The sequence below is a fragment of the Ahaetulla prasina genome, chromosome 1, assembly GCF_028640845.1.
Source record: "Ahaetulla prasina isolate Xishuangbanna chromosome 1, ASM2864084v1, whole genome shotgun sequence".
In the NCBI taxonomy this organism is placed as follows: domain Eukaryota; kingdom Metazoa; phylum Chordata; class Lepidosauria; order Squamata; family Colubridae; genus Ahaetulla; species Ahaetulla prasina.
Genome location: NC_080539.1, coordinates 148244061 through 148272005, shown reverse-complemented (window position 1 = coordinate 148272005; position 27945 = coordinate 148244061). Strand labels below are relative to the sequence as shown.

General features: G+C 37.1%; 1 protein-coding gene across 1 annotated transcript in view; it reads right to left on the bottom strand.

Annotated features, from left to right (window-relative positions):
• SNTG2 (syntrophin gamma 2) overlaps positions 1 to 27945 on the bottom strand; it is a 305949-nt gene that overhangs the window by 46952 nt on the left and 231052 nt on the right. Inside the window, exon 12 of the mRNA XM_058177752.1 lies at positions 17414 to 17530. Coding sequence (XP_058033735.1) covers positions 17414 to 17530 — 117 coding nt within the window. The remainder of the gene's footprint in view (positions 1 to 17413; positions 17531 to 27945) is intronic.

The following is a 27945-nucleotide window of genomic DNA, read 5'->3' as shown; positions in this document are numbered from 1 at the left end:
AAAATGTATTGACCTAGTCATTACACTGTCCACAAAATACATTGGTTGTTAAAGGAAAACTGCAAATAAAACATATACAAAAAAATTAAATCATTATAAACTGTATTTGTTTTCCTCGGTTGGAACATTTTGTAATAATTTAATAAGCTGAAAGTTACTCAATATTTCACCAAGATTCCAATAACCCAATTGTCCAGAAACACCAAAAATGCCAGTATTAGTAAAGTTTACTCAGTCCCGAGATTTTACCTCAAAATCCCCAAAATTGTTAGTCCTTAAAAATTTCCAATTTGCACCTTCAAAATTATCCAAATTTTAAAATCTTGTTTAATTTTTCTTCTTTCTTCTTTTGCCTTGTAATGTTCGATCAAATAGTATTAATAATCCAGATTGGCCCACCAGATTTCCCCAAATCTCTTTAATCCACAGAATCAAGGGTTCAGTTTCAAGGGTGTTACTTATTAATTATAGCCCACCTTGCCTTGGAAGTATTTTGTGAGCCTTTTGAAATTTTTAAGGCAGTTTTTCTGACATATAACACTGGTAGAGCTCTAGGAAAATGAATAATTTCCTTATATCATCTCTGCAAAATGGTTTACAAATTATCATATTTTACAATTTTTAAGATATTCTTAATATCCTTATTTCAAGGGGCTTGACATCAGTATTCTTTGTCTTGTTAATGTATTATTTGCAAACCAGTGAGACTTGACTATAAAACAAACCTCTGAGTTTTTTTCCATTACTATGAAATTTAAAATCTTTTAAAAGTAAACATAATTAAAATGAATTAGAAGTGAGAAATGCATGGTAATAGCTTACTGAGAACATTCTCAATTCAGTTTTATTTAACAGGACAGAGTCTAGAGGTCAATAATATGAAAGACTTTTACTGGCAACAAGACAAAAGCATAAAACGTAATTTTCAAACCCTAATTAGCCTCTTGAGCAATCATGGTTACAGAATAATTGCAGAGACTATACCTACTTAATTCTTGAAAAGTTGTTTAATCCTATAGAGTCCTGTTTAATCACATTTATAAGAAATACCATAATTTTAACTTCTTACAAAGGCAGAACAGAACCTGATATCACTAAACCTGTGAGCTTTTATAATTAATATACAAGTGAGACTCCATTTTAGGAGGTTGATTGATGGGTGAACAATTCAAAACATAAGCAAGGTTACATTAAAGCTGTAGAAGAAAGCACTATCTGAAATTAGTAATAATATTTTTTCAAAGCTGATATAAATATATAAATTGATTTTTAAAGGCAGCTCATTAGAATTGTTAAACCTGCAACTAGAGGAATTAATTTAATTTCCCCACTGGTTCTGAAAAAAAGTCAAAGTGGGAAACATTAGGTTGCTGTTTATCATCAGCCAACTTCATTGCTTAAACACCTTTTGCCAATTTAGTCTGAGCAAATTACAGATTTACAACTTTACGCATCTGAATTTTTAATTACATTTGCATCACAGTGAGAACATGAATCAAGTGTAAAGAAAATAATGTGAAAATTGCATTCCTAAAACACTTTGAATGCTATTCTGCGACCCACTTACACAGAAGCACTCTTGAATTCCAATGGCTTCATTTACAGATAAGCTTATACCAAACTGCAAGTTTAACATTAACATTTTATTGGATTCATGTGGGATTTAGTTCTGAATAAATATATGAGAGTTTAGAGTCAAATTGTAAATGTTGCTAGTCAGGAGGTTTAATAAAGGTGCTTATTTTGGTTACTTTTATTGTTTAATTCTGAATGAAAGGTAATTTTGCACATGACCTGAATTAGTTGTAAATAGTTGTTAAATTAGTTTTTGTTGAGAGTGGTCTAATGTACCTCGGGCAACAGTCAAATCACCAAACATACTGTGATGATTCATCCCCTAATTTATAAATTGGAATAATTAAAGAAATACTTAATAGGAAAAGTAGGTGAAAATATCACCTACAGCAGGGGTGTCAGACTCAAGGTTGTGGGGTGCTTAGATCTGGCCCATGGGGCTGCCCTGAAAACAGCAAAGGGCCGGCCCGTGGGTACCTCTGCCAGCAAAAACAGAGCTCGGGGGCGCGGCACACATTTTTGCTGGCTGAAGGAGGCCATTGCAGCCAAAAACGGGGCCAGAGGAGCCATGTGCGGGCCCACCGACTCTGTGTTCACTGGCAGAGGGCTACTAAAACAAACTAAAAACAAAACAAAAGGAGAAATGTTTCCCCTTTAGCATTTGAGCATGCAAAAAGGGACAGGAAAGGAGAAAGGGGAAAGGGAAAGACAAAGAAAAAGAAAAAGAAGAGAGCAAGGAAGGAAAAATAAGGAAAGAGAAGAAGAAAGAAGATTATAATGAGGGGGTGTGTGTCTGAGGGAAGTCCTGCCTTAGCACTTGGCCACCACAGGTGTCCCCTTGACACGAGTGATGTCAAGCTGGCCATGCCCACCCAAGCCTCCCGAGGTCAAACACAGCCATGGTGCGGCCCTCAGTGAAATTGAGTTTGACACCCCTGACCTACAGCAATAGCTGAAGCTTATGTAACCTTTGTGAGGATTAGAGGGGAGATTGCTTTCTATTTCTTCCCTTGGATTCTTGCTTCCAAGTTAAATCTGGGTCTGGAGTAGCCGGGGTTACCATCAACAGCTGCGTACTCTTTGGTGACTTCTTCCTGGCTGTTTTCCTCTTGGGGGGGAGGAAGCTTTTTCCTTCATAGGAATAAAATTCACAAGAGAAAAAAACAATAAGAACCTACTCTTCCTGGATACAGTCATCAGCAGAGGGAACAATGCCAGATAACAAACCCAAATATATTAAAAAATATGATAATCAAGTGCTTCAGTACCAAAACAACACAAGAGGAGCTGCTTAAGAACATTATTCAGTCAAGCAAAAACACACTGCAGTACCCCAAAGGAAGCAGACTACTTATACAACCTCTTCCAATGCAATCAATATTGATGCAACTTTATTAGCACACAATCTTTCATAACACAGCCATCAAAACCTATTAAAAGGATAACTTTCCCATATATCAAAAACTTATCTGAGACAACCAATGGACTATTAAAATGCTTTTGCACTGGCCACTGCTGCATACAAATAAATGAAATCTCTTAAAAAAAAACACCCTTAAACTGAAAGATGTAGTAACCAGAAAAGAACCAAAAGTAGTCATCTATCATGAACAATACAAGGACTGTAATAGCCACTACACAGGACAAGCCAAAAGAATACTGTCCAGCAAGCAAATTGTTTCCTAAATAAGTCTCCAGACAATTTCTGGGTAACAATACATTCATATATTTTAAAACAGAAGATTATTAAATGTTCTAAAACTAATCAATTATAAACATTAACATGTAGGTCTAAAATATTTTAACCTATGACTTAATTCTTTAAAATAGTCAACTAAATAGAATAAAAACTTGCTCCAAATCAAATTCTTACAACATACGGGAATTATGTAATTTGTCATGTTGGGCAGATTCACTTTTCCCTTTAACTTGGCTGACCTAACTGCAAAGAAAGCAATCCGTTGTGTCACAAAACAAGTTGGTACCTTTAAGAGGAAATTCAATTTACTTTTAACATTCCAATTCCTCATATCATCAAGGAACAAAAATAATTAATCATCCCTATATTTAGCATAGAACCAGTATTCTAATGGTTAATGCAGCTGAAGTTCTATTTCACCTGGTCTATCTTGCAATGGGATGATTGGGAATCTGCCTTTTTGCATCATTTTACACATTTGCTCAGATCAGACATGAGCAAAGATTACATGATCTTTATTGAAAGGACAAATACTTTTCTTCTTGAAATTGGGAGTTAATTCTTGCGAGGTCCTTGGTGCTCTATGAGCTTGGATGTTATCTTGCGGATGTTTCAATACCCAGGTATCCATTACCCACTATCATCAATGCTAGAAGGGAGTGGGGTTTGCTCTACGTTTATATACAAATGACTTGCCCTGTCAGTGTGGGTGGGAGTGTTCTTTATTAGGTTGTTGTTTATTGTTTGATTGCCTGAGTTGATAGCTCCTTAGACCAAGTTAAGCCCAAAACTGCTAGAGAATTCTTGGAAGCCTGGCACTCAGACAAATCAGCCATCAAAAGGCACATAGAGATAAACAACTTCTACATGTCATTCAAAAGAGACAGTAAAAAATTAAAGTCCATAACACCTCCTTGCCAGCAATCATTAGAGATAAGCAAAGATTAACATCAAGATTAATATTAGACGAATGATCAAGCAATAAGCAATACTCTGCCAAATTCCTTGATTGGGGTATTGCTTATTTCAAATAGTAAACAACAGCTTAATCAAGGAACCACCAAGAACACTCCCACCAACATTGACAGGGCAAGCCACTTGTATATAAACAGAGAGCAAACCCCTCTCCTTTTTAGTACTGATGATGGTACCTATCAGGGTAATGAAATGTCTGCAAGAAAATAACCAAGCTCAAAGAGCACCAAGGCCCCCATAGTTCAATTCTGAGCTACAAATAATCTCTTCTATTGCATTTCATTCTAGCTAGCCATTTCATTGATTTCATAACCAGCATAACTTCTATATCCATCTGTCCTTTAACATCTAATATACTTTGACTGAAAATATATATTAACAATAGGTACAGTGAAAACCTGCACATTACAGCCATCTGGTAGTGTCCATTTTGAGAAAATTATGCAACTACGGTAGGATTTGTCAAGGTTTTTTTTAACCATCTGCTCATGTAAGCAAATCGGAGGAAGCATATCTGCAATTATTTGAGTTAACCTGACCCAGTAATTAAACAGAATAAAAGAGAGGGCCTCTGAGTTCATCTCAGCGGGCAATCTGAGTTCAGCTCTGATGGTATGTGCTAGGGAAACTCTTGATGTTCCTAAGATCAAATATAAAAAATGTTTCAATTCCCTTACTCATAGCAAAACTCCATATTTGACACTAAAGGTTAGCAAGGACAGCATCTTTGCCTTAGAAGTCTTCATGATTGGTTTAAGTGAACTTGGATCCCTTTAATTCAACAACCTGTTCAAAAGTTAAAGACAAACAATTGCCTTCAGCTATTACTCAGATAAACCTTTTTATCTGAGTAATACTGAGATAAAGAAGATATCCAACCTGTCTTATTTTATAGGAATTTTAAAATTACTGCTTCCTTTCCTGCCAAAAATCATCATTTTTGATGTCATACTATTAATTGCTAGATTGATAAGATACATCCCTGAATAACAACTGGCCATTTAGACGACATGATGAAAATTTGTTAATGTCTCTACCCACTGACGAATTCAAAATTATTTCAACTAGGAAAGTGTCACATTTTAGATCAAACCAAATCTAAAAATGCTAGTGAGTTCCTGATTTGTGTGAGTTCCTGAGGCATTCTGACAAACCAGTCATCAACAGACATAATGATAAAACTCACTCACACACCATTTAAAACTTGCAATCAAAAGCCTAGAAAGAAAAGAAGCGGTCTAGAATACATCCTCTCCAGCAGCCAACATTCAATAAGCAGCACACAGAACCTGATGAACGATCAGGATTCTAAACCTCTATATATTTATTTAGGGTCCTCTACTAAAGACCTGAGAGTTTGAGGGTTCTGCACAGTATCTTAGCTATTCCTAACAATGCGCCTTTCTGGACAGAGAGCTCTAAGGTTGTTCTTGGGAGGTGTTGGAGTCATTTTCCTGGTTTAGGAGTCATACCCCAAAATGCTCCTACCACCTCTGTCTGGGACCACTTTGGCCTTTATTTTCCACTTCCTCTCCCGCTCCTCCTTCAGGCCCTTATTCTCATCCTCCATCCTCATGTTGCTATCGCTACTGCTGTCTTCTGGTCTTTGCTACTACCACAATGTCTGGCTGATTGGCTTGTACCAGGTTGTCTGGATCTGGAAGTTCCAAAGAATCTTAGTCTTGTTGTTCTCTGTAAACTTGGGTGGAATCTCCCATGTAGCCCATACACTGTGCATATGTTCCTCTATACAGTGCCAGCTACTTGGTTGTGCTGTTCATTATACGCTGTTCCTGCTTGGATCTTACACTCATGTAAGTATTATGTGTTGGACTGTCTATGAAGCCTTTCTGCATAATCTGCATCTTGCATCCAATCTAGTGTGGTAGACTCCTACTTGCATAAATCTGGTGTTTAGGTTCTTGTGCTACTATGATCAGTATCTTGATGCTCTTAGTCAAGCCCTTTCTAGCCACTGATACAATGTCTCAATGTCAGCCACCGCACTTATCTTTCAGTGGTATATCCCATGCAGAATCTTGTTTGTCATGGCACTTCCTGTGTTTGAACTTCCTTCCATGTCTGCTGTTGCCTCAGGCATTGTCTCAAGAGCTCATCTTTGGGTGCCATCTTGGGCATGATGCCATGAATGATGGATGCATTCATGGTCTTGGTTTCATCCAGGACAACGGCTTTGATACCCTCTTTCTGGCTTATGTGTGGTCTCTAGTTGTTGGACTAAGTATGGAAACCTCCGTACATTGTAAGACCTACCAGAACTTCACATCAGCAACTTCTATGCCCTCCTTTGGCCAGCTCACTATAGTGGTAGGATAGCTGATGGCTGACAGGGCATTCTTGTTGATAGTGGTGGATCTTATTCTTCCCACTGATCTGGTTCTTCAGGACTTGTCTCTTTATGTGGTGATACTTGGATGTTGCTGCCTTCCTTGCCTCTTCATCATGGTTCCCATGTGACTATGGCATACCAAGATACTTGTAGTTTGTCCAAAGGTAGTTCCACCACATCAGTCTTAACTAACTTTCCTTTCTTGATTATCATCTGGCCAGTGAAACATACATACATACATATAAACAATCAGCAAATTTTCCTCTCCCATGTACTGATATTATCTAAAATGGTAAGAAAACATCAGCAGAAAAACAAGCCACCTCCAAGGATACCAAGAACTCAAGAATAGTGCCATTCAATCTGACAAATGAAGTTATAATAAGTGAAAAATATTTTTTAACTGGTGTATTTCTTTTTTCACCCTGTCATGGCAATAAATTCTCATTCAATTATCTATTGCTTTTTGCTCTGGTCTTTAAATAAGTTCCAATTGTGGATAGCTCTCATATTCTAAAGGTAAAGGGAAGTACTGAATAAAAAAATAACCTTTCTACATGCAATTTCTTTGCCTTATTAGAAGCAAATACTGTGTACCTATACATTTATATCTATGTATGAAGAGTTTCCCAGACTTTGGCTTTCTAACTGAAGTTCAGTCTTGAAGTTATGGGTTTATGCTTTTTATCTAAGAACATAAAATCCACCCACTATTCTATACATGGTGTCTACCAATCTTGTCAACATGTCTCTATTTTATTTCTTCTCTGAAAGTAATTTTGAAAGCATTGCAATATATCTATCTGATGTAGAGCTTTCCTTAACACTGCCTAATTAGTGGCACTTCAGCTTCAAAAGATCTTACAGAAAAAGTCATGCTTTGCCTCTACACTTGTACTCACTTTTGCTTTAAAAAGCCTTTGAATTTTATTACTTCCAGCCTTGTTTTACTCTGTTTTACATCATTAATTCCCTACTTGGATGATCTGTGTGTAAAATGAGTATGAGATCAGAATTGAAGACAAAGTGATCCAAACACTGAAAGTTACTTTACAGAGGGTAGGTTTATTGACTGGGATCTGATTAGAAGAATATAAAGAGAGACACTTCGGTGTAGTGGGTTAAGGCACCAGGCTAGAAAGTGGGAGACCATGAGTTTAAGTCCCACCTTAGCCACAAAAGTCAGCTGGGCCAATCATTCTCTCTAAGTCCAACTAATCACATAGGGTTGTTGTTATGGGGATAATAGGATGAAGGTGCGTTGGATATATTTACCACCATTAGTTATGTGTAAAAGTAATAAAAGCATGATAAAAGTAAATATTTGGGTGTACGTGTGTGCTATGCTATATTATTTCTGAAACTCAGAACACACAGTCTCTCAACTATCCATAATGTTACTTGTTAGCTTCTCACACTGTGTCTGAAGAGAGTTACTTCAGACCTTGTGCTTGGGCCAGTGCAGGACCACAATATTAGTGAAAAGAATAACAGGTCTCTTTTTCTAATAACTAGTATTTTCATGTTGTGGCCTGAAACTGAGTTCAGACATTGTTAGCTCTATTTAAACAGTTGAAAGCATGTATTTATAAATGCATGAATGCATAAGCATGTATCAATATGTATGCATATATTTGCAGAAAGAATCATAAGTGTTCCTAATTAGAAATATATTGTTTGGCTTCCATGGTCTTTAAGAAATGTTGCACCATTACTGACTTTGTTTATACAATTTAGAGCAAGCACTGCTCCTTTTAGAAAAGAAAAATTATCATAACCTTTTGATCATACTCTACAAAAGTAATTTCTATCAATGTTATGGCAGCTTCTGTAAGCTCACTCTTAAAAGAACAGATTTTTTTGGATAAGGGACTAAAGCATCTAACCAAGACTGTAACCCAAGGAAATTGATTAAACCTTTCTGATACGTCAGTTTTGTTTGAAAGTTTCCATTATGATCAAAGTCTTTCTTTTCTGTTGACTATTTTTAGTGAAATCTTTATGCAGTTCTTAAATAATAGACTGACTGGTTTAGCCCATCAAGTCTGTCAGGGCTGAGTTTCTGCTTTGTCCTTGTAATTCTGAATTCTTAAACATGCTGATCTGGGCAAGAACAGCCCCTTTAATATTTAGTAGAAATATCAAACCATTCCACAAAAATATTTTTTTTTAAAAAAATATAACTCAGTCTTTAAAATATACGAGAAGAGTTTTCCCCTTCTTTGATATTTGAGAGCATGAAAATCATTTGGAGGATGCAAAATGGAAAACTTCATGTGAAGGCTCCCCACCTAGCCCAACTCAAGTCTTTCTCCTCCACCTGCTTTCCACTTCTCAGAATTCCCTACGATCAGAAATGAATCCAGCAGTGTGCTGCAGCTGCCCAAAAAAGCCATCACACTCCTAGGCTGCATTAATATAGAGGGACAGAATCAAGATCAGGTGAAGTGTTAGTACCACTTTAGAATACTTTAGCAAGACCACGCTTGGAATGTTGCAACCACTTCTGGTTGCCACGATAGAAAAAAAGATGTTGAGACTTCAGAAAGAGTGCAGAGCGGAGCAACAAAGATGATTTGGGGACTGGATGCTAAAACATATGAAGAACGGTTGCAAGAATTGGATGATCTCATAGCAGTCTTCCAATACTTAAAGGGCTGCCACAAAGAAGAGGGGTCTATTTTCCAAAGCATCTGAAGGCAGGACTAGAAGCAATGGATGGAAACTAATCAAAGAGAAACTGAACCTAGAAATAAGGAGAAATTTTCTGGGTTGCCTTCAGAAGTTGTGGGTACTCCATTGCTGGAGGTTTTTATAAAAAGAGACTGGACAACCATTTGTCTGAAATGGTATTTGTGGGTTTCCTGTTTCTAGCAGGAGGTTGGACTAAAAGACTTTGAAGGTCCCTTCCAACTCTTATTATTCTGCTTCTTCCCATCATTTCGGAACACTGAAGGGAATGTCTTTGTATCTGCCAAAAGCAAAGATTTGCTTTTTTCTGCAAAACAAAAGAAATAGCAGAAACCATTGTTTCCTGATTTTCTGAGAGACAAAATATTCAGATCTATTCCTCAATAGGGGATGTGGGGGCTCAGTGGCTAAGACGCTGAGCTTGCCGATCCAAAGGTCGGCAGTTCAGTGGTTCGAATCCCTAGTGCTGCCGTGTAACGGGGTGAGCTCCCGTTACTTGTCCCAGCTTCTGCCAACCTAACAGTTCGAAAGCACGTAAAAAATGCAAGTAGAAAAATAGGGACCACCTTTGGTGGGAAGGTAACAGTGTTCCGTGCGCCTTTGGTGTTTAGTCATGCTGGCCACATGACCACGGAGACGTCTTCGGACAGTGCTGGCTCTTCGGCTTTGAAACAGAGATGAGCACTGACTCTTAGAGTCAGGAACAACTAGCACATGTGTGTGAGGGGAACCTTTTATTATTTATTTTATTCTTCAATAAAAAAGCTTGGTAATCAGTAGCAAGCAACTCCACAAAAAGAAGGAAACTGAAAGATCTCTAGCAGAATGCAAGATCAAAAGAGAGAGAGAGAAATGAATCAGATTTAGATGCCTAAATTAGAACGGTGCTCAAGGGAAGATTGAGGAGTAAATCCAGGGGTGAAATGCTCCCGGTTCAGACCGGATTCCCTGATCCGGTAGTGATGACGGCAGCTGGTTCAGAGAACCAGTAGCAAAAATCCCTGCCCCCCTCTTCCCACCACATGCCCGGCTGAGCCGCGTGATCATCAGAAAGTTTTTTTTTCAATGTCACTATAACAGTCACTAAATGAATGGTTGTAAGCAAAGGACTACCTGTAAAGTGTATTGCATGAACATAGGCAAAGACTTTAACCAGATAGTCTCACCACTTTGGGATACAACTTCAAATCCCACAATCCTTTAGGTGGGGCAGAAAGAAAGAGGAGCTGGCTGCTATTTCAATTCTTGCTCAATTGTTTTTATTATTTACCATCTTCAAGCAACTAACAATATCAGAAGTTCATAGTGGTATTTTCTATTTGCCTATCCTATAAAATCTAAGGGCCTGATGAAAATATAGACTTGAGACGTTCTTAATCATGGTCTAGTGCTGTTAGGACAACTCACCATAGGACAACTCACTGCAGCCATCTTGCTGTGGCCATCTCGCCACAGCACAACTCACCTTCACATCACTATTGTCAATGTTCACTTACTTTCTTCTATTCTCTCTTTGAATAAATCTTCATCCTTACAGACACATACATCACTCTGCTAAACAAATAATTCCCTCAACACTGTCAGACTATTTACTGAATCTGCACTCTATTAATCGTTTCATCGTTCCCATCACCCATCTCTTTCCACTTATGACTGTATGACTATAACTTGTTGCTGGCAATCCTTATGATTTATATTGATATATTGACCATCATTTGTGTTGTAAATGTTGTACCTTGATGAACGTATCTTTTCTTTTATGTACACTGAGAGCATATGCACCAAGACAAATTCCTTGTGTGTTCAATCACACTTGGCCAATAAAATTCTATTCTATTCTATTCATTGTAATCCTCTGATAGTTCAATATGTAAATGAACAGCACTGAAAAGTAGTGTGGTTGCATTGATATGACATAACATTGTGTGAGGTGGGAGATGGCTTATTTGAAAATGCTGTATTCATCAGTGTGATTGAAACTATATCTGACTTGCCTAGTACTTCCTTTTGTTCAGTAGTTGCAGATGTGCACTTATATATATATATATATATATATTACAAAGTATGTTTTCAATTATTGTAGCACAACAGCCTTATAAGTTAGTAGCAGGTTATGTATTTCTGATCATAAAACAAATGCTTTAGGAATTCTATTACCATGTTAATGCTCTCTCAGTAAACAGAAAACACATATAATAGAAACTTGAATGGTGCAATCATTTATATTCACTAAAAAGTAAATATTCAATCTGATAGAGTGTAGAACTAAATTGCTTATTTTAATCATTTTTTCCTTTTCATTTAAAACAGTGATTATAATTCACTAATTGGTCAAGCTATTCTGATACAATCTACTATAATGGCATTACTAAGGGAAGTTCACTGCAAAATGAATAAATATTTTGAAAGCAGTGAAAAATTCCAGTCAAGACTTGTTCTGTCAGCTTTCAGTATTGGGCTTCAAATGTTGGCCTTTATGGTATTTTCATTGTCTCTACAGATTCCTAACAATGGAGAAAGAACTATAAACCATGAATTCAGAAAGCAATATAGTGTGTAATTGTGCTCAAGAGGTCAAAATCTTTCTATTGCTGCTGTAGCTATAGCTTAGTTACACACTAAGAATAAGATACCAGGGTGGATTTATTTTTTCAGTGACTATATTAAATATTAAAAAATGGTTCTCCTTTTAGTGCCCCAATAGATATTGGATACTTAACAGTTCTGACTGTTTTCTCTTAATAGTTTACTCTTTAAAATGTTGACTTAGTCATCCTATTTGCTGTATGACATAAATTCTGCAAAGTGAACTTACTGTATTTTTCGGAGTATAAAATGCACCTTCCCCCACCCCCGCAAAAGACGGTGAAAATCTGGGTGCGTCTTATACTCCAAATGTAGCCCCACCCAGCTTCTCAGATAGAGGTTTCAGAGGCTGAAAAAAGCATCAGAAACGAAGCTTCAGAAAAAAAGCCCCAAATGGAGCTTCAGAAAAGAAGCTCCCAAACAGAGCTTCAGAGGTTTTTTTTCTGAAGTTCTGATTTGGAGGCTTTCAGAGGCAGAAAAAAGTTTTTTTCTGAATCAGAGTTTCAGAGGCAGAATAAAAGCAAAAAAAAAAAAAAGCAAAAAAGGCACAGAGCTCACAAGCAAGGAACCTGTTGCTAAAATTCACCTCTGGGAACAGCTGATTGGGGGTATTCCGGGAGGCCAATCTACCTGCCAATCAGCTTTTTTCTTATTTTCCTCCCTCAAAACTAAGGTGTGTCTTATACTCTGAAAAATATGGTATTTATAAGTGCACTCCCATAAAAGCAGCTATAGGTAGACCCTACACCCGGCATAACATTCACTGATTATGAAGAATACGATTTCTGGAGAGAAAAAATCCAATACTTAATTTATCATCTCTACTACTTATGAATGTTGTCCTGGGATTCTACCACCCAACAGGAAGCATGAAGAGCTTCAGCCACAACAAAAAGAAAAGCTTCCTCAATCACAGGTAGTACAGCACAAAAGGACAGGGGCTTAGCAGCCTAAATGCTGATTTGTATGTGACTGCTGTGATATGAAGTTGTACCTAAAAAGAAAGACTACTGAGTTATGATCAATATATAGAAAAACAGTTTTTTCTTCAGTGTGCTGAAGCCTTAGATTAAAATCCATACTGTAAGAGCTTCTAGGATTTCTCTTCATGCTTTAATCCTGCCAAATAGATTATCAAAGCTCATGGTTCAGGTCTCCTTCTTAAATCACTCAATCTCTCTCTCTTTCTCACACACACACACACAATTTGAAGACTCTGCAGGAAAACTGTAATTATAAATGCCTTGAATAGCACGTTGTCCTACCTTTTAATTAGTTAGCAATATATCAGAGGATCTTGTCTGACGTCTGCAAAACATAGCAAGTGTTCGGTGAAGACAAATTGTATGTATAAAAAAATGCACTGGCTAAATCTTCCGAATGATGTTATAGAAACATACTCCTGGACTGAAACTCATAATTTCGATACACAAACAGGAAATTTCATTTTTAAATGTTAAAAAAGAAGAACACCTAGCTATCTCTACATTCTTTTTAGTTCCTAGCACTTGAATAAAAATATTATCTACACTGTATTCTCTGAATTACTGTATTCTTTGAATTTTTTCCTTGCAGTTATTTGATTTGGGGGAGGGGGAATATCAAAATATGAACTTTTTCATTTGTTGCTTGAAATACTAGAGTGCATTCTGAACAAAAATTTTTTTTGTAAAATATGCAACAGTAGTAATAGTGGTTAAGAGTTTTAGCAACCTCACATATTTTCGAGGCTGAATTTAGTGTTTTGTTTATTTTTCTGGCAAAAGATGTATGCTAGGTGACTGTTCCTGTTAATGTTCATCCAGGATGGAAAACCTCCAATCCATCCTCAGCAAGATCAATGGCAAAAATTGTTTATATTTTTAGTGCCTCTGCTTAACAGCTAAAGGAATTATAGGCACCAGAAAAAAATGTCTGCTGTGTTGCTGTATTTGTTGTTTTTCTTACATACATTGCTTATCATACATTGCTTATCTTATCCTTTAAATAATTTGGCTACTTTTGCATTTTGAATAGTGACTCGATTACAATAGTTAGTTGATTATTATTTACATAAACTTATACATTAATAACAAAAAACTATTCTAGAAATATATTTTGCATTTTTCTGCTTCATTAACCTGTGCATGCTTTTTGAGGAATAAGACCCATTCGTTTCAATGGAATTTGCTTCTTTTTTGACATAGATGACACTCCAACATAAGTCAAATGCACTTCTAACCCAGTCATAATCTACGTAGAGCATTTATCTTGTGCTTAATATATCCTTGTGTTATGGAATGGACTCAGACCTGTGATTACATTGTGTAGCCTTCCTTGCAACCATACAAAGATGATTTGCGGTTATTTTCTTTCAGCTACGATTTTTTTTTTAATTACCCTGTCCAACTCATAGTCTTGGAATTTCCAAACTGCCTCCCTTCCAAGTATTACATAGGGTTGACCCTGCTTAGCTTCAGAGATCAGGCAACCACAGCTATGTGCTGCCACCTGCCGATCAATCCTCAGACCGGTAGGGATAATGGATATGAAAGGGGATGTCTTTTATATAGGGAAACACCCTTTTCTAAATTGTGGAATAATCTGCCACCCCACTTTATTCAAGACCCCATTTTATTTTATCCTTTTTATTTAAAAATATAAAAAACACACCGTTACCATAGCCTTAATTACAAAAAATGTGTTGTTTTATAAATTGAAATGTGGTTTTCCTCCAAAACTTTGCTCTCCTCCCTGCTCACCTACACTTCAATATATTATGAGTACAAACTAAGATTCTAGCTTTGTTTGTATGTAAAGGAAACCAATATAACAAATAAAAAAGTTGTCACATTTGGCCAGAAGTGAAGTTCCCCACAATCCTATTATCATATTATTTGCTTTCTTTTTTATCCTAGATAAGGATAAGGTTCTAGTTCTCATATTTTTCAATATACTTTTGGAAATTTTCAGAAAGATATTATAGGTTTCATGTGTTTTCTAGCTCTGTATAAAATCAAGGTCTGTAACATGTAAAGAAACCTCTTTGGATTGTTAAAGCAGCTTCCTATTTTACTTTGCTCTTTTAGAGTCTAGCTCTGGTATGCCATGAAAACGTACTAAATATGCCTACTTCTCAATATATAACCAGTTTTTCCTTAGATTTATATCATGTTTTTAATTATAGTGTCTCCAACTCTTCCACAAATGCAGCAATTGCTACACACTTTGTTTTTTCAGAATACGGTAATTATCTATCTATCTATCTATCTATCTATCTATCTATCTATCTATCTATCTATCTATCTATCTATCTATCTATCTATCTCTGCTTATTCTGTATGTGTGTGTGTGAGTGTGTATACACACACACATAATAGAATAAACTTAGTTTTATCATTTAATGGCTTGCATGATTTGCTTATTTATCTTACAAAAAGAGAATGTTGATTTCTTAAGTGTGGAGTTAGCTTCTTTTTTGACATAGATGACACTCCAACATAAGTCAAATGCACTTCTAACCCAGTCATAATCTACGTAGAGCATTTATCTTGTGCTTAATATATCCTTGTGTTATGGAATGGGCTCAGACCTGTGATTACATTGTGTAGCCTTCCTTGCAACCATACAAAGATGATTTGCGGTTGTTTTCTTTCAGCTACGATTTTTTTTTAATTACCCTGTCCAACTCATAGTCTTGGAATTTCCAAACTGCCTCCCTTCCAAGTATTACATAGGGTTGACCCTGCTTAGCTTCAGAGATCAGGCAACCACAGCTATGTGCTGCCACCTGCCGATCAATCCTCAGACCGGTAGGGATAATGGATATGAAAGGGGATGTCTTTTATATAGGGAAACACCCTTTTCTAAATTGTGGAATAATCTGCCACCCCACTTTATTCAAGACCCCATTTTATTTTATCCTTTTTATTTAAAAATATAAAAAACATACCGTTACCATAGCCTTAATTACAAAAAATGTGTTGTTTTATAAATTGAAATGTGGTTTTCCTCCAAAACTTTGCTCTCCTCCCTGCTCACCTACACTTCAATATATTATGAGTACAAACTAAGATTCTAGCTTTGTTTGTATGTAAAGGAAACCAATATAACAAATAAAAAAGTTGTCACATTTGGCCAGCAGAAGTGAAGTTCCCCACAATCCTATTATCATATTATTTGCTTTCTTTTTTATCCTAGATAAGGATAAGGTTCTAGTTCTCATATTTTTCAATATACTTTTGGAAATTTTCAGAAAGATATTATAGGTTTCATGTGTTTTCTAGCTCTGTATAAAATCAAGGTCTGTAACATGTAAAGAAACCTCTTTGGATTGTTAAAGCAGCTTCCTATTTTACTTTGCTCTTTTAGAGTCTAGCTCTGGTATGCCATGAAAACGTACTAAATATGCCTACTTCTCAATATATAACCAGTTTTTCCTTAGATTTATATCATGTTTTAATTATAGTGTCTCCAACTCTTCCACAAATGCAGCAATTGCTACACACTTTGTTTTCTCAGAATACGGTAATTATCTATCTATCTATCTATCTATCTATCTATCTATCTATCTATCTATCTATCTATCTATCTATCTATCTATCTATTTCTGCTTATTCTGTATGTGTGTGTGTGTGTGTGTGTGTGTATACACACACACATAATAGAATAAACTTAGTTTTATCATTTAATGGCTTGCATGATTTGCTTATTTATCTTACAAAAAGAGAATGTTGATTTCTTAAGTGTGGGAGTTAGACTTCTTTTGATTACATCTATCAAATAACTGTTTCCCTAACATTCTTAGTAACAAATATTTCCGTCTAATATAGCTCATCATATTTTTTACTAACCATTTCAGTTTGTTTTTCCTTTCTTTAAACCAGGGCTGACAACCTTTCATTTTCATTAGCACTTGATATTTTGGGGGCCAGGGGCAACAGACAGTGGCAGGGCAAGGATAAACAGTGCATAGAGATGTGGATGGGTCCATGATTGGATCGAGGGGAGTCAGGTGGGAGTCATGAGTCTGTTTTTCTTTAGGAAATTGTGTTAAGCCTTTTTTAAAAAAATAACTAATTTCATAGCTTTCATGAACCTTGTTTTTAAGTGATTCTGTCCCTTAAATCTATGCAAGATTTATATTCAACACTATTTCCTAATTGTATTTTTGAGAATTTGTCAAGATGCAAAGCAATTCATGGGGAAAAGGTAAGAAAACCTGCTTATTAAAAAAAAAAATTCTAACTTTGAAGCTGGCATATCTGCTTCAAATTCCAGTTTAATGGAATTAATTGGTGACTCTTTAGTTGGTCTGAGGGTCTAGCCACGGGAGCTTCAAACTGAGGGGCAAAATAAACAAATGTCCCATGCAATCATCCAGTCCTCATTGATCTCAATGTTTTATGCATGAGAGGGAAGGATTAAAAGTGTCTGAAACAGGTATTGTGAATGTTCTTTACTAAATTAGAGTTTGCTTCATTATCCAATGGAAAGTGAAGGAGAGCCTTTTAGCTGACAAAAACAATAAGTCACACTTAAAAAAAAAAGCTGCTTACCGGTGGCGTGCTGAAAATATAGAACGATGAACCTTTCAGTGCCAGGAACTTGCATGTGTACAGTTGGGGGGAGTCTTCTCCCTGGAGCCTCTCATTCACCCACCCCATATGTATCACCTTCAGTGGATAAAAATGTTTACAAATTAATTTCAATTCATTATGCTGGGGTAAAATAAAACTATTCTTGTAGAGCAGGGGTCTGCAACCTTGGTCCCTTTAAGACTTGTGGACTTCAACTCCCAGAGTTCCTCAGCCAGCTTTGCTGGCTGAGGGACTCTGGGAGTTGAAGTCCACAAGTCTTAAAGGGACCAAGGTTGGAGACCCCTGCTGTAGAGCATCTTGTCAATATGTTTTTCATGTATAGATCTACCGGTATATGCTTTGTCCATACATTCTGATCATTTACCCCAGAATCAGCACCTTAAAGTTATTGTAGACATTAAAGAAAAGAAATTGCCCCAATTTTAAGGATTGTGCCTTGTCCTACAATTATGGGAAACTGAACAACACAGAACAGCAAGACAAATCTGGGAACAGAAATATATGTTATAGCTACAGAATAAGCAAGGTCAAGATAAAGCACTTGTGTTCTATGTATAGCACATACAATGACCTAGTTTTATTATTTCTTTAACGAAGAACATTCAGTGGGATCTTAAAGATTTTTGTCCAATATCAGAATCTAGCAATATCGGAAAAACTCCAGAGGATCTTCAGCCAACACAACATACGTGCGCACTTCAAAACCCAAGAATACACTAAGGCAGAAGTTTATCCACCCCAAGGATAAAACACCCAGACACAAATTGAGCAACGTGGTATATGCAGTACAATGCAGTGAGTCATGTGCAGATCTGTACATTGGAGAAACAAAATAATAACTTCATAAACGCATGGAACAAAATAGAACAATCCCATCAGGACAAGATTCAGCAATCCATCTGCATTTCAAAGACAAAGGCCACTCTTTTGAAGACAGCAAAATCCAATTTTGGGCAGAGAGGACCGCTGGTTTGAAAGAGGGGTCAAAGAGGCCATCTATGCCAAAATTGACTCTCTCAACAGAGGGGGAGGGATACAACATCATCTATCTCCAGTCTACAACACAGTCCTTTCAACAGTTCGAAGAAGGCTCCACACACATTTGCACCACTCAGGTGACCCTGAAGACACAGATAAACCTCCAGGTGCCCTCAATGACTCTCTAAAAGAATGCAGATGACCAGCTGTCTGCAAGGAGTATAAATCCTTCCATTCCCCACCATCCAGTCAGAGCTGAAGAAGCTTCTTGGATGAGATGCAAAATGTCTTCAAAGAAAAACCAGAAAGTTCAGTTGCCTCTTGAAAAGCACCTTTGGGACAACCATGACCTGGATGACTGAGAATCTCAATAGACATTTTAGTCCAATATTCTACAAATTGGCTGCCCACCCAAAAACTTGGACAATTATGTGTTTTGAATGCAGAGAAGAATTGCCACAGACCCATCACTTAAGTTCTTTACACATATGAATTCAAATTCAAAAATCTTTTAGAATGTACAGAACTGTTTGATGAGAGCAGTCTTTCTTCTGAAGTAGACCAGACCAAGAAAGAAATTCCATGGAAGATTCAAAATTATTTTTATTTAAATTGGCTATAGTGACATAATCTTGCAACTCTGATTGTGCTTCCCGTCCTCCTTCTTCTATATTCAAGTCTGCAATATTTTAGTAATCCTCCCCCATCCTTTAGACTTAAGCAATGTATCCCTTTGGGTTGCTTTGATAATGGATCTTCCTTCTCTCATCATGGTCGTTTTCTTTACTCTCCATGTGAGTAGCCATGTTCTCCATCCGTACTACACACACAGTGACAGCTTCTGTCAAATCCCTTCAGTTCTGCACGGATAAAGGAGATCTGAAGGCACAGCGCAGGTGGGTTGAATGAATTTAGAGAGAACCATTCAAGGAACTGCGGCTATAGAAAAGTACCCAGCTCTTCTTTATTATGGTCTGTATGAGTCATACATTCAACCGATTCACAAGATTCATAAAGTGGCTCAGAAGAGCTGCTCTTCCTTCCAAAGGCTGAATTTCTTTAGGAATGCAGATCCAGTCTATAGTGCTGGATAAAAACAGAGAGCTCAGTCCTTGGGGCCGATCAGCATAGCACCAGCAAGGAGCATCTGGTGTTGCCAATGCTTCTGTGCAAAGGATATAGATCAGAAGAACCACAACTGCTTGGCCAGCTCATAGCAAAGCTTGTCATTATTCATGGGCATAAACTTTGGGGAAAGGCCACTCTCTTTAGATGGATTCTCTCAGGCCAGAAATAAATATCAGTCCCAATTTTGCACAATCCGACTACAAAAACAGCAATTAGAGAATGTAACAATATTTCCAACTGCATTGAAGGGTTGGGGAAAATATGAGCGATGATAATGCCTTCATTCAAGTCAAAGGTTGAGACCAACCTCAAAAAGAAAGAAGCATCTGGAGAAGGAATTTTTAGTCCCTATGAAAAATAGCAGTGGATCTCTTTGTAAGGCACATTCTCCTGCTTGACAACCTGACACAATTTTTGCTTCAGACTTTAGTAGATCCATCAGTCTTATCAGATGTTGTCATATAACTTGTTAAGTGAGGAATAAAGTCTTGATTTATGAAGCCGCATGATACAAGCTGCTTATCAGACCCCTGGCAGAATATTCAGAAATGACAAAGTACAGCAAGGACCAAGCTGAAGAGATGCCCAAAACAACTTTATCAAGATTGACTAGGCAGTTGCCTTGAAAAATCACAGTTAAGCTAGGGAGGGTTGAATAGTCATCAATTAGGGTCAGCTAATGGGCAGTGCATCTAAAGTTCCTAAACCAATCAGAAGCCTATACACAGGACCTATCAAAGTTTTGTAAAAGGTCCTTGAGCATTCAAGTCTTTGGAGGAACTCGGGTGCTGAACCCAGGGTTGTTGTTGTTATTGTTTTGCCTTTTTATTTGCATTTACAATTTTGCCTAGTCTTCTTTATTTATCGCTCTGCTTGTCACTTGTGTGGCAAAGTAGAAAATGACAGAATAAAGAGGATGGATACCTATTCTGGATTTTTGTGCTTTTGAGTCTCCTACAGTTCACCAAAGCCAGAGAAAGACTTATGTACTAAAATGGAAATGACTAAGGAGGTGCAGCTGCAGTATCAACAGAACATTCCAGAGATACATAATTGCCATTAAAATATATTTATGTATGCCTATTAAAGGAGTCTAAAATCCCAGATCTCCCAAACTTATCCTGCAAATATTGAAGGTTCAAAGCAAGTTTCTGTTGGATTTCTGGGGAAAGGTGTAATTCTCACAGAATTTCCCACATCATTGGATATAATTCATTTTTGGCTTCTGGATGTCATGTATCTTAGTCTAATTGAGATGAAAGATCCTCCTTGATGAGTCAGTCCATGGGTCACTGATTCTAGAAGTTGGCTAAATAAATACACATGTGAAGACGATGCACATTTTGTTAGGTCAAACTCTGCCCAAATGACAGATAAAACAGAAAAGCTTATATGCTGAAGGTTCAATATAATTTTGAGTTCACTACCATTAAGAATAATTAAATATCTAGCAAAGAGAGCAGCATAATTCCCCAAGAGGAATGGTCTCAGGTACTGTACTTTATAGAAGTTAGACTTTCCGGTATAGCCTTATAGATATCGTAGAAGTCACTGGATAGTTTGGAATGCAGTTAGCAAAGAAGTCATAACATAACATAACATAACATCAGAGTTGGAAGGGACCTTGGAGGCCTTCTAGTCCAACCCCCTGCCCAGGCAGGAAACCCTATACCATCTCAGTCAGATGGTTATCCAACATTTTCTTAAAAATTTCCAGTGTTGGAGCATTCACAACTTCTGAAGGCAAGTCGTTCCACTTATTAATTGTTCTAACTGTCAGGAAATTTCTCCTTAGTTCTAAGTTGCTTCTTTCTTTGACCAGTTTCCACCCATTGCTTCTTGTTCTACCCTCAGGTGCTTTGGTGAACAGCCTGACTCCCTCTTCTTTGTGGCAGCCCCTAAGATACTGGAACACAGCTATCATGTCTCCCCTAGTCCTTCTTTTTGTTAAACTAGACATGCCCAGTTCCTGCAACCGTTCTTCATATGTTTTATCCTCCAGTCCCCTAATCATCTTTGTTGCTCTTCTCTGCACTCTTTCTAGAGTCTCAACATCTTTTTTACATCGTGGCGACCAAAACTGGATGCAATATTCCAAGTGTGGCCTTACCAAGGCATTATAAAGTGGCACTAACACTTCACGTGATCTTGATTCTATCCTCTGTTTATGCAGCCCAGAACTGTGTTGGCTTTTTAACAGCTGCTGCACACTGCTGGCTCATATCTAAATGGTTATCCACTAGGACTCCAAGATCCCTCTCACAGGTACTACTATTGAGCAAGGTACCACATATACGGTACTGGTGCATTTTGTTTTTGGCCTAAATGTAGAACCTTACTTTTTCACTGTTGAATTTCATTTTGTTAGATAGCGCCCAATGTTCAAGTCTGTCAAGATCTTTCTGTAACTTGAGCCTATCTTCTGGAGTGTTGGCTATTCCTGCCAGCTTGGTGTCATCTGCACATTTGCTGAGTTCCCCATCTATCCCTCGTCCAAGTCATTGATGAAGATGTTGAAGAGTACTGGGCCTAAAACAGAGCCTTGGGGTACTCCACTGCATACTTCCTCCATGTGGATGTAGTTCCGTTGAGGACTACACGTTGAGTCGGTTGGTCAGCCAATTACGAATCCATCTGGTGGTGGTGCTGTCTAACCCACATTTTCTACTTTATCTAGTAGTAGGTTATGGTCTACTTTATCAAATGCTTTACTGAAGTCCAAGTAAATTATATCGACAGCATTCCTCTGGTCTACTAATTTTGTCATTTTGTCAAAGAATGCGATAAGATTAGTCTGGCATGATCTGTTTTTGACAAACCCATGTTGGCTTTTGGTTATTACTTTGTTTGCTTCTAGGTGTTCGGTGATTCGTTGCTTGATTATCTTTTCCAGAATCTTCCCCGGTATTGAGGTCAGACTGATAGGTCTGTAGTTTCCTGGATCTGTTTTTTTTCCTTTTTTGAAGATGGGAACTACATCAGCTCTTTTCCAGTCCTCTGGCAGCTCCCCTGTGCTCCAGGATCTTTGAAAGATATAGTTCAGTGGTTCTGAGATCACGTCTACCAGTTCCTTCAGAACCTTGGGGTGTAATCCATCCGGTCCTGGTGATTTGAACTCGTCTAGGGTAGACAGGTGTTCACTTACCATTTTCTTCCCATAAGTCAATCTACAAACTCTGGGAACAATTACTAGAAGAGGGACTTCAAGGTAGCTCTCTCTGAAATGCTGCATTTTCCTTACCAACTTTGGGAATAAACATGGAATTCAAAAAGAGTTTTAGAGCCAAACCAATTTCTGAACCGGTGGAGCCTTACCTAGAGGCTGAATTAAATATTTTCTGTCTTCCCCTGATTCTCAAGCTGGCATAAACACTTTTCACTGCTTACTCACTCCTGAGCCTTAGGGGCAGTGATCAAGATTGGGATGAAGTATTCGTCCAGAATGATAGTGCATCAGAATGTTGCAGCTGACACTGCAGTTGACATTCACTTGAACTTCTTTGGGGAAAATAATTCTTTCTCTTCTGACTTTTGCAATGAGGTTGGCTGGGAAGGAGACATTTAAGGAAGGGAAGGGAAGGGAAGGGAAGGGAAGGAAGGAAGGAAGGACTAGTTCTTTTAATGACACAAAGAGAGGATACTTCTCATTTTGATAAAAGTTTTAAAAGGTATCAAAGTGAGGTAGGTGTCTAGTCCTCTGCAAAGAAAAAGTTGAAGACAAGCAAAGGAAAATGTTCTGCTTTTATTACAAAGATTTTGCTAGTAGAGATTTTGCTGGAAGTCTCATGTTACAACCTTTACCTTCCTTTTACTATTAACTAGAATTCTTGGATTCTTGTTCCATGGATTAACTGTTTCCAGTCCAGATAGTTTCTTATATGCAAGTAAGGACTTTCCTACTTTGTCTTTTTTCACTATAGTCTATTTTTATTTTTTTATTTATCAAATTTAGGTACCATCCATCTCACTTCCATAATAAAAAAAGTGTTCATGTTCTACCTAGCAACCTATAGTATTTCCAGGATTTCTTAATTTCATTACATTGTAATGAAGGCTAAACACATCCGTCCTGTCTCCTTGGCTATTTACATAATCCGTGAAAACTACTTTTTCTGCACCTGTATTCTAAAACTGGAGATGGATGCTCAGGTGATGCTTCTGAGCAGCTGACCTGCAGAAAGTAACTATCATGGTTGCATTAGTACCTAAATGTTATCTCTAATGCATATTATTGACAAAAATAATTATCGTTTGATAATCTGCAGTGAAAAATTATCTGGCTGAAAAAATGAAATTCATCTTTTTAATGTGATTTATATGTATATTAAGATGAGATCAGTCATCAAGTATTTTTAATCTGATACTTGATTAACAATGTGCTTGGAAAAAGTAATATTGGACATAAATACTCCAAGATTTTTATAGTTTCTTTCCATAGTAGCCATGCCTTCATTTGGAAGTTATCCAAACCATGGGTTTAACACGTCTGTCTCCAGTCCTTGATGCAACATTCTTGTACTCTTGTTCTAATCCTTATACTACATCTGTCTTTTCTTCTCTTACTCTTTCTTTTGGTCTCTCACTTGCATTTGTCTTGTCTTTCTCTTTTTTGCCTGCCAGTCCTTATGTTTTTCCTTGCAGTTGCTCATTCCACTTTATCTAACAGAAGGAGGGACTCTTTTTTTTACACATGATAAAATTTCCCATGAGACCACTAGATCTATATAGGTCAGGAACCCATGCAGTGCCTAACTAGCATTATTTTCAGCTGGCCACTGAGGGGGATCAATTGGGGGGGGGGCGGAACTGTGCCTGCAGCAGTCAAAAATGGGAAATAGGAGTTGGCAAATCCCGGCAGCTGCCCTCATTCTCACTACAGTTGCTGCTGAAGCATCGCGCCAGAGGAAGTGGAAAATTTCACTTTTATTTATTTATTTATTTTATTTATTTATTTATTTTTCAAATTTATATACCGCCCTATCTCCCTAAGGACTCAGGGCGGTTCACAGGCAGTTAAAATACATATAAATACAGATTTTATACTGGATCAGAGAAATACAAAGCTAAGTGGGGATAAAAGAAAGGCTGCATCTCGAGGAGTCCCTCAAGAACAGTGAAAGACCCAAAGTTTGGGGGAATGTATGGATGTAACCTATGATAGTGAATAGAGTCCCATAAAGTTCTCAGAATCACTTTCTCTTACCATCACTTATACTATGAGAGTAACAATAGGTAATTTGACATCCAGTTTGCTTTCTTCAATTTCTTCATCTTTAGCAGTCTCTTTTCATATTCATTCTTACCTACTTCGTTTAGTTTATTCCCTGGTTCCTGCCTTACTTCTTTGTGGTAAACCACACAAGGAAACCAAGTTATGACTGCTAATACAACTTTTATTATTGAGTTACAGTAACAGGATCTTGCTCCCCCTGCCTTTATCCTAAAGAGAACTAGGGAGGGTAAGTCTGAGATGTTTTGTCAAATTACATCACTGCTTTGACTTCAATTCTCTTATCTGACCATTGTCATTCTCAAGACTACTCTCGTAGCTTATTACACTATAAGGCTTTAATTTAGCTACATCACAAACACCATTAGTGCTCTGAAAGAGCCTCAATAATATGTTGAATGCCATCTGACAGGAGGGGTCCATTACTGGCACTATATCATCCATCATTTTATGATTGATTTATGATTCCTATCAATGTGATGCTCTTGGTAAAGTACAGATGGCTTAATATTGCTTTCTAAAATGACTGCTTGCCTCCAACATTTTCCTAGTTTGTTGCTGTCCTATGCAGGTGCCTGCTTGCTTTAGCTGGTCAGTGGGGATGACCTTCACTCTTTGGCATTATATACTCTTGCCATCTACTCATAGCATTCATCACTCATTTCTCTCAGGAAGACAGACACACACATACAAACACACAGAGCATCACAACAGGAGTTGGGCAATCATGGTGTTTAGCAGCAACAACATGAAAATATAAATAGACAAGATTAAGACTGCAAGTCTTAAAATTATTAATTTTTAAAAGCCTAGTTCATGAAATGTATAACCTTCCAAATACAGAGATATTGCAGACCTTATGCAATTCTAAGAAAATGGGAATATATCTGTTTGTAACACTTCAATCTTGCAGCTACAGTCCCTTACACTTCATCAAACAAATGCTATAGAGAGTCCTCCAATACCTGGGAGAGATTCTTGGAAATCCAAAAGATTGCAGTGAGAAAAAGGAGAGAGAAAAAAATTGTGCAAGCAACAACATGATGAGAATTGATTAAATGCAGCCAACCTCTGCATGCATATATAGGATTGCAGAACTCTCTGATCAAGTTAAAGAACACATTATTAATTGTCCTTTTCCGTTAGCCGTTGCATACGAATGCTTCTTTTTTGGGAATTTATAAGTATTATTACACTAAATAAAGGGTGACAAATTAATGAACATAAACATGGGACACAAATAGATACTCCACAAATATAAAATGTAGATACTCCACAAATATAAAATGCAGACTTGGCAGGTTTAAGTTCATGTAGTTGAAACAGCAACAATGACTTCATGGGGAGCAAGTTTTGTCTTTAAGTGAACAATTAATGCTTTGGCACTGAATATTACCCTGCAATAAAAATTAAGAACACAAAAAAACTTGTAGCTTCAGGCTTGTTCATTTAGTATATATATTCATATACAAATGAATACTTTGTGACAGCAATTATGTATAAAGAAAGAAAAATTAAAGAAAGTTAAAACTATAATATATTTTGTCTCCCTAGAGTGCTGCATATTTTATATGAATAAATAAATGGCAATCAAGATTGGTGAGTGTTCTAAGAAACTTGGCAGGTTAAGAGGCTAAAGTTCTAAAGCTGAGTTAGCATGATAATTATACAGTGGGTATTTTAAATAGTTCAAAATCAACTGGTTTAATTGTACACTAGGGCACAAAGTTGATCATTAAGGTTATTATTGCTAAGTTTCTAGAATGACTTTTTTTTAAAACTTTTGTTCAATTATGTCTGATTTTTGGAAATGGTCTGGCCAAATCCCTGCAGTTTTCTTAGCAATATTTTTCAGAAGTGGTTTGCCATTGCCTCCTTCTTAAAGCTCGGACAGAGTGACTGGTCCAAAGTCACCCAGCTGGATTTGTGCCTAAAATGGGACTAGAAGTCATGATTTCCCTGTTTCTAACCTGATGCCTTAACCAAACTGGCTCTCCAGAGTAATTAATTACAGTAGTATAATTGGGTGGTTTTAATTGAATCTTTCCACAGTTTCTCACCAACAGACAGTAGTGTTAGGGTTAGAGCTATAGGGCAATTGGCACACCCTATGTTAACCGGGAGTATGCATAGAGTGCAAAAATAATAAACAGGACCTCAAGATAACACCCAAACTAAACCTTTAAAAATTAAAAAATTAAATCAAATTGCTATTTCCCCTCTCTCTCTTCTCTTCTTGTGTCTGGGCTGCATATTTTGCTGGTCAGAACATCCATACTGCGTGTGTGTGTTCTACAGAGCTCTTTGACCCCATAGAATAGAAATGGAAGCCCAGTGTAACCCCTGTAATTCCTGGCTCTGTGTATAAGAGGATCATGACAGCTGGGCTGTAAAAATCCACTCATTTCATGCCTTTTCATCTGCAAATGGACTGATTGGAATATCTAGTGTTATGGCATCTCATTCACTGCTGAGAACATCGTATTTTCACCTCAAATCATATAGACACTCTTATGGTAGGTGGATTTCCAGGTAGCTTTTTATACTTTTACATAGAGACAATACTCTCTCTGCAGCTATCACTGTCAAATGTGTGATTTTTTTAAAAAAAGTAAGCATGTGATGTATATTTCAGTAAATTTGATAACAAAAATGGATTCCATTATACAAAATTCTGCAATTTTTTTATTAAAAAAAAAAACAAATATAGGTTTTCCATCCATTTGGTTATGATAGTTTATAAATTTAATATACATATTTGAATCAGAACTCAAAAAGCATGTCTGAAAAAAAAATCACAATTATTATTAATTGACCAGGAATATTCCAGAGACATACAACTCCTGATCTGAGCCAAATCTGGGCCATTGCTACCACACATGAAGTGGTCACACATGAAGTTGTATGACTTCTGGTGCCTTGCAGATCATTGGGAAATTTGCAGATCATTGTAAATTTGCTTAGCTCAATTGGCGTTGACTGCAACAGTTTGGAAATGCAGCTGATAGGTTACAAACTGTTTGGGAGCAGCACAGATACAGTGGAACATCTCCATTGGAAATTCCAGAGCTCCTGTTACTTGTCCACTTTCTCAGGACAATGATCTCAGTCAACATCTTGTGGGTATCTCTGAAGTGGGTGTGAATGGGTACGA